Source organism: Citrus clementina, unplaced genomic scaffold (assembly GCF_000493195.1).
Source record: "Citrus clementina cultivar Clemenules unplaced genomic scaffold, Citrus_clementina_v1.0 scaffold_3, whole genome shotgun sequence".
Classification (NCBI taxonomy): Eukaryota; Viridiplantae; Streptophyta; class Magnoliopsida; order Sapindales; family Rutaceae; genus Citrus; species Citrus x clementina.
In genome coordinates, this window is record NW_006262339.1 from 27,935,719 (window position 1) to 27,949,965 (window position 14,247).

The following is a 14,247-nucleotide window of genomic DNA, read 5'->3' on the forward strand; positions in this document are numbered from 1 at the left end:
TTTATAATAAATGTAAATAAAAGAGTAGTTGAAAATAAGGATAATATTGTAAACTTATACTGTTATGGAGGTTTTTTTACCATTATAAAAACATCAAGGGGTAAATGATATATATTGATTACTGTAGGAGGGAAATTGGCAATCCCCCCAAAGAGATATTCCACTAAAATAAATAGCAAACGACACAAAACAGAGCAACTTGCCCTGAAGATGGGACGCAAACAGAGAGAGGCACTGGGATTCAGAGGCCTGATCCTTCTAGCGAACATTAATTGTAGCTAGAATTGCTAAAATTTAATATGATTCGATTACCTGATACTAATACAATATAAATAAATATGTTTGGGTTGTCAAATTTGATATGATTATTAAATAGGCTGGGTCTTAGTCAGCACTATTTTTTATATTAAATTAAGGTTAAATTTTTTGACTCATTTACTTTATTAATAACACGATTAAATTTTTTATTTTGAATTAATTTGTAGATTCTTTTCATCAACATTTAAATATTGAACATGATTTCCTCTCTCCCTCTCTCTTTCTTTTTTTGAAGAAGGATGAACATACACTTGGTGTTTCATTCATAAAATTCTATATAAATATATAATTTCAATAGTATAAATGTGTAACATTTTGATATTTATGTATATATCCGCACGTGTTAAGATGAGGACACATATAAAGATATTAAAAATACATATTTTAATTAATTAGAGACTTTTTTTTTTGTATGTTTGTATATTAATATATATATTTTTATATTTTATTAGCATTCTCACTTTATTAAAATGAAAATATTCTCACTAGAAAAGTTTGTGTATATATATAGGATTTCAATATTTTAACATAATTATTATAAGAATTGTGTTTGAATTAACCTAAATCTAACACTATACGAACATGAGAAGTTGACTTTTCTAACTCTAATTGTAACAGCCATGATAGAAATTTGACCTAGCTCAACTTAAATTGATGCACGAGATATGTGACTAACTTATCTATTTAAAATAGCAAAAATAAACCACTCGGCTAGAGCCGCTTCCTCATAAGTGTGAGGGTAGTGGTTCGAACCGTATTGTAGGGGTTTAATTTCCTTCTTCAAAATTGAGTGAAGATAGTCTTTTCTCTTTCGAAATGTGAGCAGAGTTGACGTTCCTCAAATGTTAGAGAGAGTAAAATTTAGGCAGTACTATATAATATTTTATGTAAACTAATTATGGTAATTGTTTGATTGTATATATCAATTATATTCTCATATAACTTGAGTTGTAATATAAGTAATAGTCTCATCTAATAAAACAAAAACAAAAACAAGTAATCGTTTCAACATTTTCTAACTTATGAGCAAAATTTTCAAGTAAATCTTGGTGAAAATCGCCGCTTTACCACCATTGGTCACCAACTTAGACAAAGCAATAAAACAGTGCTTACATAACCAAGTACCCGTTTGACATTATTTAATAACTATAAGTGTTTATTTAATTCTATAAGCTCTTTTTATAGTTTTAATGTTTTCTGAATACAACTTCTGAAAATTAAATAAACTATTTTGTTTCTATTGATAAAAACTCAAATTTAGACATTTAGAAGTAGAGGTTGAAAATCTTTTCCAAAATATTAAAATGTTTAAAATATTCTTTACTTATTTGATAACTTTATTTATTCTTTTTCTAACTTTAAAAAACTTACATAATAAAATAATTTTGAAGTTTTTAATAAAACTTCTCAATTGATAACCAAATAACTAAATTTTTTTAAAGAAAACTTTATTTATAAAAAGCTCCGCTAACAAAAATTAAAACTAAATAAGTTTTATTTAAAAAGTTATATACCCAACTCTGGTGAACTAGCGACTTGGTTTCTTCATTTTTACTCAACATATCATAACAAAAAGCCTTCAACGGATTGCTTGCATCAAGAGTTTGGCTTGGTACTCTCCTCTTTGAACTTATCAATAGCTTCCCAAGCTCCCATCCGTGCCACAACAAACACACCCAAGTGACAAATACTGTAAAGCCACCAGCAACCATCAGATTCTTGGTAGTTATACTTTTGTTTAACAAAAATGTTGGAAGCACAAAAAGGACGGACTAAGTCTCGTGTTCAAATGACTCCTATGTACAAATCTGCATCGCACAAGGTGCTGGACCACGGGATAATACGCCATACACATGCAAAGACCAGGTACCTTTTGATGTAAAAATTGCGAGGGGCAATTATTTGAGGAGAAAAGTATAGTCAAGTCAAGCGAAAGAGATAAAATAGAAGACGTACTATCTCTCAGAGAATTCAGGCAAATTATGTGTACCAACGGAGGAAAAATCATGTGGGAGGTAACAGTTCATACATACCGAAATTTCATTCACGTTTGCAAAAGATCACATGGAAGCTAACGTACAATCAAAACATAGAGATCCCACGAAACTCTAAAATTACAATACCTAGAGTTTTCGAATTGCTATGCCCGAGAAATATGATCAAAAGGATTTGCCAAGGCAGGGTTATTAATTCAACCCTGTGCCATCCAACTCATCTCTTGTAACTCCTAAATAAAAGTCATGATTGGACCATAAAAGCCATCAGTCCATTATCATTGAAATAACATTGAAACCTTCACCATTAGAACATTTTTGTTTGAACCATCAATCAAGGAACATAAAAGAAATGTTGCCAAAATCTACAAGAAAATATTGTAAAGACGTAGCAAATTCAATCGTGTTACAGAGGCTCCTGGCTAATGAGTCTATACCTGAGATTTGTTGAAGTTATTCAAAGGCATACTTGGTGACTTCACCATCATCGTTTCCACAATCACTATAATGCTTTCTTGCAGTTGAGTTCAATTCAAAATCTGGACATTAACCCTAAATTTTTTAATAATTGTACACTGAAATACTAAGCAAGAAGCAGTGAGGGAGGGGAAAAAAAAAGATCTCTGCAGTTTCACAATTGATGCACCTGAAAATATAGTCGAAGGGATTCCTCAAAGCAGGGCATGAAAATTCTGCCTGTGTACTGAATGTTCTTGCTTCAATCTGCTGCCTAAGCCTGTAAAATTAAACCGCTTTCCCCCAGAAGCAAGCTCTGACAATTCGTGAATCTCTAGAGAGAATGCTGGCAGTCTATATGTAGTAACAAGTACACAACAAAAATTAACAGTGAAAATACAAAAACTATTTACCCACTTGAATTTCTAAATGAAATAGGAAAAACAGAAATTAATCAACAGTAAGTATATAACAGTAAGTATATAATAGGGTATAAATGCAATGCTAACCTTCCTGTTTTCTACAGCACTGATCTAGGATCTCTTATGAAAAAAGTGAGAAACTAGTGAACTTCGCTGCCCAGTGTTTATCTACTCTCTGCAAATTCTCTTCGGATTTGGTTCCATTTCCTTATTGTCAGACCTGCCACTTTCACTCGTGCTGGCCTTATCATGGTATTCATAGTCATTGTAGAATTCTGCATTGAGGGTAACGGCATTTTCTGTATAAATGTGGGACTGGGTCTTATTGGGATTTGTATATAAAGGACACACCCCACAACATTTCACTTTGTGACCAATTGGATTATTTGTACTAGCATTGTAAAGACTGAACTTAAATGAGGCGGCTGTTTGGTGGTCACCATTGGGTAGGCTAACATCCAAACAGGGAACAAATCCAAGTAATATATGATCTAACTCAATGAGCTCATCCATATTGTCAGTTGCAGCACTCAAATAGCAGATTCTATCATCAGATTTGGTTTCACAGGAAGTCCTGGTTTCAAAATCATAGCTACATTTGACTCCAAAATGATAGCCAGCACCATCATTAACTTCCTCAGATCCAATAACAGCACAATAAGCAAAGCCGATGAACCTTCTGTTACATGAATGTTGTAGCAGTTGAATAGTTAACAAAGATCCTGAACTTTGATAGCTGAACCAGTCTGGAGTTTCACTTCCAGGTAAACAAATACTGATTCCATGTGGTGTGCGAAATTTCTGTAGCATGAAAATCATGATTACTGATGTAATAATGGGGGGATGAGAGTTGTAGAGAGGAAGAGAAGGAGAATCACCTTTTCATAACATAGTCTCAGTGATGCAGTTGCCATTTGTTGTACTCTTAGCTGTGAGTCTGTTAATTTGTTGCATGCACTTTTATTCAGGTTCAGGCAATTAGTAAACATGAACTCTGTTCCAAACTCCAAAAACGACTGAGGGAGTTCGTATAGAGTTTCCAGTTTGCATACATCTACCATTTCTAAACATGATGGAATCTCTGGCAAAGACTGGAGCTGCTTGCAGTCCTTGGCTTGTAAAAATTTTAGCTGTAGTGGAAGCTCCGGTAATGATTGAAGCATATTGCAACAGCTCAAGTCAAGGGATTTCAGCTTGGAAAGGTGCTTCATACTCGCAGGTAGATACTCAAAATTGTTTTTCCTTAGATCTAAAGATCGCAGTAAGGATAAACAGCCAATATCTTGCGGGATTTCAATTAAATTACAGCAACTTAAATCTAGCTCAGTTAAATAAGATAAACCTGAAAATGATGGGGGCAATATCAAACCTCTGCATCCAGAACACCAAACTACTTGAAGTTCATTTAAATTTGTGATGGAGGATGGTAGTTGACTAATGGCTGATTCATTTGCACAGAGCATCTTCAAAGATTTTAAGTTCCCCAGGTTCTCTGGCAAATTATCAAGTTTTGAGCAACCAGTCAAATTCAAAGTAGTTAGCCCTCCTAGATATTCAATTGAAGATGGCAGCTCTGTAATTGCTGTCCCTTCCAAATCAATATCTTCTAAGCACCCCATTTTCTCCAAAATTTCTGGGAAACTCTCAAGTTTTGAGCAGTTATCAAGACAAAGCTTCAAAAGAGATTTCAACTTACAAATGCTAGTTGAAATACTCTCAAGAATTGTACAATGCCCTAAATCTAAATATTCAAGCTTAGCTAGGCAATCAATTGATGAGGGCACATATTCTATTGGGGTTCCACGCAAATATAGCTCTCTTACATTCCCAGAAATCTGTGGAAATTCTTTGAAATTAACACAGTAAGAGAAATTAAGAGATATAGGTGACCTAAAATGAATGTTATTTGGAAAGCACCTAAGACTTTTGCAGCCCTTCAGACACAAGATACTAAGATTGCTGAAATTCAGGACGCTTTGGGGAATGCAAGGTAAGGTAGTGCAATTCGAAAGGTTTATTCTCTCAAGATTTGGAGCCTCAAAGGGGTCTGGGATCCTAGTGAGATATTGGGAGTGGTAGAGATTTATTGATTTTAACTTGAAAGCTTCCTGTAACAAAACATTAATTAGTTGAATAAAATAATTTCACAAAAAAAAATGTGGGTGTGTGTATGCACGCGAGTGTGTGCTCGCCCGCGCGCGCGTGTGTAGGTACTACTTTACATACCTTTTTCCCTTTCCAAAGTTGTTCAATTCTACTGTAGAGCAAGTTAAGTTCAATAAGGTTTTCTGGAGTAAAATTTGATGGCAACATTTTTAAAGGATATCCATGCCAGTGGAGATATCTTAATTCATCAGAAAGATATTGTAGACCTTGCGGTAGATGCAATTTACAGACCATATCTGATATACCAAAAAGTTTCGGCATATAGAATTTAAGAAATCTAAGATTAGGCATATTTGCAAAGGCTTGAGGATTTAAATTTATGTCTCTTATTTTTGACAAATCAAGGAATATGCCTTCAATTGTATCAGTCCCCTTCAAAAAATAAAAGCAAACAATGAGTTAGCAAATTAATGCATGAAAACTCCCTAAAATTTTAAAGACCCCTTTAAAGAAAAGAGGAAATTTACACGGCATTTATTCTTTACTCAAGATCTATTTATAAAGGTAATCAAACGAATTAGACACTTACCTTATTTTTCTTCAACACATGGTAGATATCTTCATGATACCACAACCTGCTACGTTTTCCTGGCTCTTTTTCAGATTCTTGGCTAACAATTTCCCGACCCATATCTTGCAATAAATCATGCATTTCTAACTTGTTTCTTGATATTCTTACAAGTGACTTATCGACAAGGACACTCAGTCCATAATGCACTGAATAATGATTATCTAGTATCAGTGTCACAAAATTTATGTCCTCTCCTGTGAAGAAACATGCAATGTCTAGAAATAGGTTCTTCGCTTCCCAATTTAGTTCATCATAACTGATTTTCAACACAGCAAGAATCTCAGGCCCAGAGATTTGTTTTAAATTCTGTAATGCAATTTCCCAATCGAGTTTGCTCTTTCGATGAAAGAAAGAGGCCAACACCTTAATAGCTAACGGGTTACCTCTAGCATAATCTACTACCCTCCCTGAGATCACCATAAGATCTTGAGGATGATGATTTTGTCTAAAGGCATACTTACAAAAGAGTTCAAGTGCTTCAATGTTGTTGAGTTCTTCAACCTCATATATGTGATCTGAAATACTAACTAGGCAACCCAAGAGGGGGGGTGAATTGGGATTTTAAAATTTAAGCTAAGCAAACCACACAACAATTTAATCTATTGCCTTAATCAAATTGAAAACAATAAATTCAATCATGCACAATATTAAAAGAGTAAGGGAAGAGAAAACGAACACAAGGATTTTTACGTGGTTCGGCTATCCCCGCCTACGTCCACGCCTCCAAGCACACCGGGCTTGAGGATTTCACTAAGCTAGCCTCCCAAGGCTTCAAACGCTTACAATTAACTTCCAAGGTGTCAATGGACCTTTACAACAAGAGATTATCCCAATCTCTTAACCCAAGTGTATCCCAACACTTACAATCTTTTAACTTGATTTTACAAAAAAGATTACAAATGAATCCCTCTCACACAATGTGTTTGATCTCAAGTGAAAGCTCAATGTGTGAATGAATGAGATGAATACAAAGATTTAAAGCTCAATGAAAGTTGTATTCTCAATATTTTGCTCAATGATGATCGTTGGAATTCTCCTTGTTTGAATTGGATTGAGCTTATTTATAGTTGGAGCTGAAAAACTAGCCGTTATAGACTGTCGGACAGAAAACGGTTCGCCGTTAACCCTAAACGGTTAACCGTTTCGGTCGGTCAAAGTTACCGTTGGGCTAATTTTCAAATAAACGGTTAGCCGTTTAAGCTTACCCTTTCGCCGTTAATTTCCAGAGACCTGCAAAACAAATTTGGTTTAACCGTTCTTACTAAACGGTTCAAGGTTAGCAAACTGGAAATAATCGGTTAACCGTTTTCAATAAACGGTTCACCGTTAGTTTCCAGAATCATCATATTAACAATACTTTAAAGAACATGCTTTCTGGAAATTATCGGTTAGCCTTTTTAAATAAACGGTTAGCCGTTTGCTACAGTGATTGCTACAGTAACCTGTACAGTGCACTATTTTCTAAAATTACAGTTTGACCCCAAAACTTTACAAAACTGTACCATAGCCCAACACGTCATGAAACTTTGCAAATAGGTCCAATTTCATAATTTCTAAGTAATGCTTTGTTAATCCCAAAACTTTCTGAAATTATGTTATAGCCCAAAATGCTATGACACTTTTCAAATAAGTCCTTCACCAAAATTTCAAGCAATACTTGTTTGTTTCAAAGTTTTCAAAATGCTTTCAATTAAACCATAAACTTTGAAAAACAACCAATTTCATAAAATCATTTTTCCATTAAATATGAAACATTTATAATGTGAAAATAATGATTTATTATTTAAAAAGAATAAAAACAATCAATTTCATAAAATCATTTTTCCATTAAATACAAAACATTTATAATGTGAAAATAATGATTTATTTAAAAGAATATTAAATAATTTGAGCTTAAAAGATTAATCATTCTTAACTTTGTTTGTTATCATCAAAATCAATATTATGGAAACATATATGTTAACATGATCCACTCCATATTTTTCAAGCACTTGCTTATCTCTACTAGTCACAATGATTCTACTTCCTAGACCAAATCGATCAAGTCCTCCAGCTAAGTATTCTAACTGCCTGAATTTATTCACATCATCAAGGACGATAAAAACCTTCATGCATTGAAGCCTCTCTCTAATATAATGAGGTATATAAGGAGTTTCTATTCTGATGTTTTCATCTAATATTTGAGAAAGTAGTCGGTCTCGTAGATGAACTAAACCGCCCCCTTTTTCTGACTCTTCTCTAACATTTGCCATGAAGCACTTGCTTTCAAACTTTCTAGAAATTTGGTTGAAAAGAACTCCAGCAATAGTTGTTTTACCAATACCACCCATTCCCCAAATTCCCATTATTTGAATATTCGGCAATCCAATGCATAACAATGATTTAATTCGCTCAATTCGCGCATCTAGTCCAATTAAACCTTCAAAATCACTTGAAACTGAAAAATAATTCAATTTCTTCAAAATATCTTTCACAATTTCGTCCACAAGCTTTGCCTCAGGCCTGGCGAGTGTTAAGAAGATGAAAAATTTTGAGTCCAAAATGAAAGATTGCTCAGAAGGCAGATATTTGAGAAAAGACCGGTTAAGTGTAAACTATATCTTGTAATTCTTCAAGAGAAGGATTTTAAAAGAGTTACCTTATTTTCTTAGAATCCCATCCTGATAGATTGGATGCTTCTGTCAATACAGCCCTCCATTTCTGGACCTTTTCCGGCATCTCCCTGAACTGTTTTTCATGCACAACAAAAGCATCTCCAACTCTTCCAGTCTGCTTCCGAACATCGGATGGATCAACATGGTAGAAAACTGGTAAAACCTTTTGCCCATTCATTTTATGGCATTCAAGAATTTTGACAAGCTCATCCAAGCACCACTTCGAAGATGCATAATCTTTTGAGAAAATGACTACTGAAATATTAGCCCCTTCGATTGCTGCCAAAAGAGCAGGCGAAATCTCATGACCTCTCTTCAATTCATCATCAATGAAAGTTTTTACTTTTTTCCTCGACAAAGCCGCAAAGAGATGGCTAGTAAAGTTATCACAAGTATCCTCCCCTCTGAAGCTGAGGAAGACATCATATTTGCATTGAGGATTAAGGCAAGAAGAAGAAAATGAATCCATCTTACAGATATTTCTTTACAGAAACAGAGATTCTTAGTGGATGGAAGACTAAACTATGCCAAGTAAATATGACTTTCATGCCCACTAGTTTTCCCATGACTTTGTTGCCTTCTTCCCACGCGGTTTCCTGTTGACTTTCTTGCAACTATGTCATCCTAACTAAATAAATGAATAAAATGGGTAACAGAAGGTCAAATTCAAGTGCAATCCACAAGACACCAGCTTTGCTATACAGTCAGCCATTTTCTCGAGCACTTAGATGACAATCTTTTGAATTTAATTTCAGCAACACAGACCATTTATGTAACATCGTCTATCAAGCAAGGAGAATATTCAATTTTACAATCAACCCTTCAAAGTACGGTAGTTGCAGATTTTCAGAAGAGAAATTTAATTATATAGATAAAACTGGAAGTTTGAAGGTTACCCAAAAAAAGTTTACTGTCTTCTTGAAATCACGCTTGCTGTCGAGAAGTTTACGAGCAGCACAGGAAACTCCAGTTTGTAAGCTGATGAAAGCAACGATTTCTTGGCAGAATTACTTGAATGAAATTTATGGAACTAACCGAAGTTTTTCTTTTTTATAATAATCTCTCTTATTTTCATAGCAACGCATACTCGGTTCAGTCATTGTAGATAAACATGGCTCCTGAGCTCCAAAGTCTTGTTCCTTTGTCACTTGAGCCATAAAGACTAAAGAGCGTCAAAAGGTCACCCAGCATGAGCTTGGCATATTGAAATTATTTTTTGAAAAATATAATATGTATATATTTAATTGAAAGGTTACCGAAGAAGATGAAATAAGAATAAATAAGAATTTATTTTTAATTAGATTTCAAGAATTTAAAAATATAAACGGAATTGACTCGTAATTTGCTAAGCTCCTCATTAAAAAAATTACGAAAGAAAAGAATTCCAACGAATCAAGCTATTATGGCTAAAATCATAATATTAAATTGAAATTGAACTTGAGATCAGTACATTGTAAATCAAATTGATGTAAAATATGAGGCCAATCTGAATATATAATTACAAAAATGGAAGTGCTACATATTTAAGATGGTGTGATCTAATTATAATCATCACTTTGCTAATTAACAAAACGGTGTGCCAATCTAAATATCATCAAACCCTCCAAAATCCACTTAAAATCCTTTTAATTACGCTCCACTTAATTTTAAAAATATCATTTTCTTTAAATAAACACTATTTTCTTTAGTAAATCTTTTAATTTTTTAAAATTTTCTCCCTCATGGAATCTTTTTTGCAGTTTTCTTATCTCCTTTGTTTTTCCTTCAAACTTTCTCTCTCTACAAAATTAAAAGACACAAACCTCCTAAAAATTCAATGTAAAAAAATAAAGAAAAAGGAAAAATTAAATTATTAAATATGTGCCAACCAATTGTATAGATTGAAGAGAGAGAGAGAAAAAAAAAATTCGTACTTGGGCAAATAAATGGATTGAAAAATGAAAGAAAGAATTTTACTTGTATTTTTGTCAATATATGTTAATTATCATATAGTTGGAGTTTTATGAAATTAACGGAAGGGTGCCAATAGTCTTAACTCATAACGTTGTGTCTTTAGTTTCAGCTGAAAAAAAATCTGTAAGTCAACAAATTGGGTGGATATTTCAATAAGATCTGAGCAGTTAACACTCGTTTACTCATATTTTAATATAATAAACTTCAAATCGAACATTGTAAAATTCATTAAGCTCCTGACTCACAGAGCTTTCAGTGATATGAAGCTTGTTAACTAAATCTTGATGCATTGGTGCCAATAAATTGAGAATTTTCGGCCTTGTGCAGAATTCTTGACAGCTATGACCTTTACTAGGTAAATCTTGAATATCCTTCAGAAGAGAAATCCAAATTTGATTTCGTAAAATTCTTCAAAAACTAGATACAATTATCTTTCTAAAAATATATAATCATAATTTAATTATCTCTAAAAAAATACAGTCAATTTGGACAAGTAGAGTCATAATCTTCCATGAATTATTTCCACAAACCTTGGAAAATGGAAAGGAAATTATTAGGAAATTTATGGCAGACTCATCCTCATTTTGGCTTTGTAATTGTTTTCATTTCATCAATATCTCTCCTGATCTATTGAACTGTTTCTGTTATGCCTTCTTCTTCTTCCTCTAATCCCCATAACTACTATAATTATGATGTTTTTCTTAGTTCTAGAGGAGATAACACCCATGGCAACTTTACTAGCCATCTTTATTCTGCTCTGTCCAAAATATCCATACCCTCATTAATGACCAACTTAGCACAGGAGATGGAGTTTCAAAGTCACTTGTGAATGCAATTGAAGCATCAGCCATTTCAGTTATCACTTTCTCTGAAGGCTATGCATCATGAACTTATGAAGATCCTCGACTACAAGAGAGTGGGTTAAGTATCTGTTTGGTTCTTATATTTTAAATTAATTATGTTACATTTAGGGCTGGCAATTTAGGTCGGGATTCATTTATTCAATTGGATTCGATGCAAATTAAGTGGGTTTGGATTTAAAAAAGTTTATTCAAATAAATAGATGAATTCAATGCAATTCCTAATTAAATGAATCGAATTCAAGTTTGAGGACATTGAATTGTTTATTCGTTTATGATTTGTTTAATAAATGGATCAAGAAATAATCGAATACGATCCATTCGTTTAAAATTAGTTTATTACTTATTTAATTAAATTATTTATTTATCTTTTAATATGTACGAAATTTTTTTTAAAGTTTCAAGGCTAATATAGTAATTATAAATGATAATAAGTTTGTATATTTGTAGGATGTTAAACTTGTGGTTTTTTAATATTTTATTTTGCTTAATTTTTGTTTATTAATTATATTTTTGTAAACGAATTCATATTCAATTCGATTCATTATGGATTCGTTATAGGATAAACGAATCCAAATTCAATTTGATTCGTTTATTAATTCTACTAAAAAAAATTAAATGAATCGAACCGAATGTTCATTTAATAAATGAATCAAATCTGAATCAGTAAAGTTTTGATCTAATTCGTTCATAATTCGATTTAAATACAATTCGTTTATTCATTTTGCCATCCTAATTATATCTATATCCTTACTTTTCCTTCGCTTTTATAATAGTACTCCTTTAACAATATTAGAGATCTTAATGAAAAGAAAAAAAAAATATTAATTTATCTTAATTGTTCAAATATAATGGTATATTTCTAGTGATGAAATTAATTACTAGATTTTAATTATTTTTATAATGAAGATAAAATAATTAAAAAAAATTAAAAAGCTTACAATTAAATTATAAAAATTACCTGATTATAATTATATAAATTATAAATTAAAAAAGCCGAAGCGCTTGGACTTTGTGGCCCAGCAAAGTCATCAAATGATCAAAATCGAGTATATAAAGATGCACCCAAGAAAATGAATGTAAACAGAGGAAATCGAAACAGAGGATCTAATCATTTTAATTGATACTTTTGTGAATACAAAACTATAAAATTACATGTATCAATACTAATCCGTACAGTCTAAAAAAAATTAAACAGATATTTTCAAAGCAGAGGCAGGAAAATCCTGGATGAGCAAATTTTATAATATCAGTTTCGGGTTGGGTTTGGCTGCTGGGATGAGTATATATGCACATATACGTCACATCTATAGTATGAAGCTAAAATTCCCTTTACTGTATGAAGAATAATCTATGGATGCTGTAATAATTGGGTGAGACTAGGCTTGCCACTTACACATCCATAAAAGATTAATATATGCACCAGACAAGGTACTGGATCATGGCAAAAACTGTTGAACGTGCAAAGACAAGGAAATATCAGGATGAACACACGGATGAATAGTCATATATGCACCAGCCTTTTCTACATTCAATGCTTCCTACTCAATCCATAAGTATTTCTTACATTTAAGGCTTTCTTACATTAAATATTCAGAGTGATTCCTTAAAGCAGGGCCAATAAAAGTGCAGAACTGCATTCACCAAACAACATGAAAACTTCATTCTACTAAATAAATTTTGTCTGTTAAACAAAGAGTAAATCTTCATATCATGCCCCATTTGCTTTGGAAATAAATTGTGTGATACAACGCTGAACTTCCTTTTTCTACTTCACTGATCCAATGCCCATTTCCACCAACCTATTGGAATCAAAATAAACACAAGAAATTCAAATCTGTAGAACGCAGTCTGCAGCAAGTGTATTTAAAAAATAAATAAATAAAAAGAGATATTTGATCAAAAGTAAGCAAACATAAATTGATTATAGCATTGGGCTTACATAAGAAAGGCAAAGAAGCTACCTCTCTTACGGAAAAATGGAGTGAACAGAGAAATTTGTTGCTGAGGAGTGTTGAATTGCACTCTGCAAATTGACTCCTCCTCATCCTCGTCAGAGCTGCAAGCACTTAGTAGTTAAGGAGTGTTGATGTGTTTTCTGCAAATTCTCTTGGGACTGGGTTCCAATACCTCTTCATCAGATCTTGCAGCACTTGCAGAAGTTCCACTGCTCATGCCTGCCATATCAATAAAGTCATTATGAAATTTCCAATGTTGAGTGCATTTTTCTTCATTTCTGGGTTTGGCCCGGTTGAGATTTGCATTTCACTGGACTCACCCACAGCATTACACCTATGACCTTTCAGGTCAATGAAGAAGTCAAATGAAACAGCAGTATGGTTGTGCCGCCATCCGGTGGCCCGATACAGCAACAGGAATCAAATCCAAGTATGACATGTTCTGATTGATGGTCAGTAGCCAACCAACAAGAAAGAGTGATCAAAACTGTATTCACAGATGACGCTGGTATAAGACTAACCCCCACAGTTTCAATAATTGCACAAAGAACAAATCCAGCTTTTGTCACAACTACGCTGAGGCAGTTGATAGTTATTGAAGATCCTAAAGCCTTATGATCTTCAATAACTTTTACAGGTAAAAAAAGGCCGATACCATGCAGTTTCTGCATTATAATTAAGGCTGGATAAATTTGTGGAAATACAAGTGCTGTGAGTTAATGGCAAAACTAATAACCACTTAAATTATAAAGTTGACGGTCAGAGCATAAGTTTCACTTCTCATAATCTCTAAATTTTTCCTTCCTATAAGTCATATATTTAAAAAAAAAAAAAAATTATTAATAAGTAAAAGCTAATTTGGTGGGGAAATTATGTAGTTTTTTTTTTCCCCAGT

At 33.0% G+C, this 14,247-nt stretch overlaps 1 protein-coding gene across 1 annotated transcript; it reads right to left on the reverse strand.

Annotated features, from left to right (window-relative positions):
- Positions 1–3,358: 3,358 nt before the first annotated feature.
- On the reverse strand, positions 3,359–9,050 carry LOC18048674 (disease resistance-like protein DSC1). Its single transcript, XM_024187291.1, has 7 exons — positions 8,566–9,050; positions 7,892–8,429; positions 7,399–7,423; positions 5,886–6,454; positions 5,417–5,728; positions 4,069–5,298; positions 3,359–3,991 (listed from the first exon to the last, which is right to left on the reverse strand). The coding sequence occupies exons 1-7, from the start codon at positions 9,048–9,050 to the stop codon at positions 3,359–3,361; spliced, it is 3,792 nt and encodes a 1,263-aa protein (XP_024043059.1).
- Between the last annotated feature and the right edge of the window lie 5,197 nt (positions 9,051–14,247).

Excerpts from the sequence above, each read along its gene's own strand:
- LOC18048674 (XM_024187291.1), bottom strand. The coding sequence starts at position 9,050 with ATGGATTCATTTTCTTCTTCTTGCCTTAATCCTCAATGCAAATATGAT. Across the intron at positions 7,424-7,891 it reads AAAAATATGGAGTGGATCAT|TTTTGTAAAGTTTTGGGGTC; the intron begins GTTAACATATAT and ends GCTATGGTACAG. Across the intron at positions 5,729-5,885 it reads ATGTGTTGAAGAAAAATAAG|GGGACTGATACAATTGAAGG; the intron begins GTAAGTGTCTAA and ends TATTTTTTGAAG.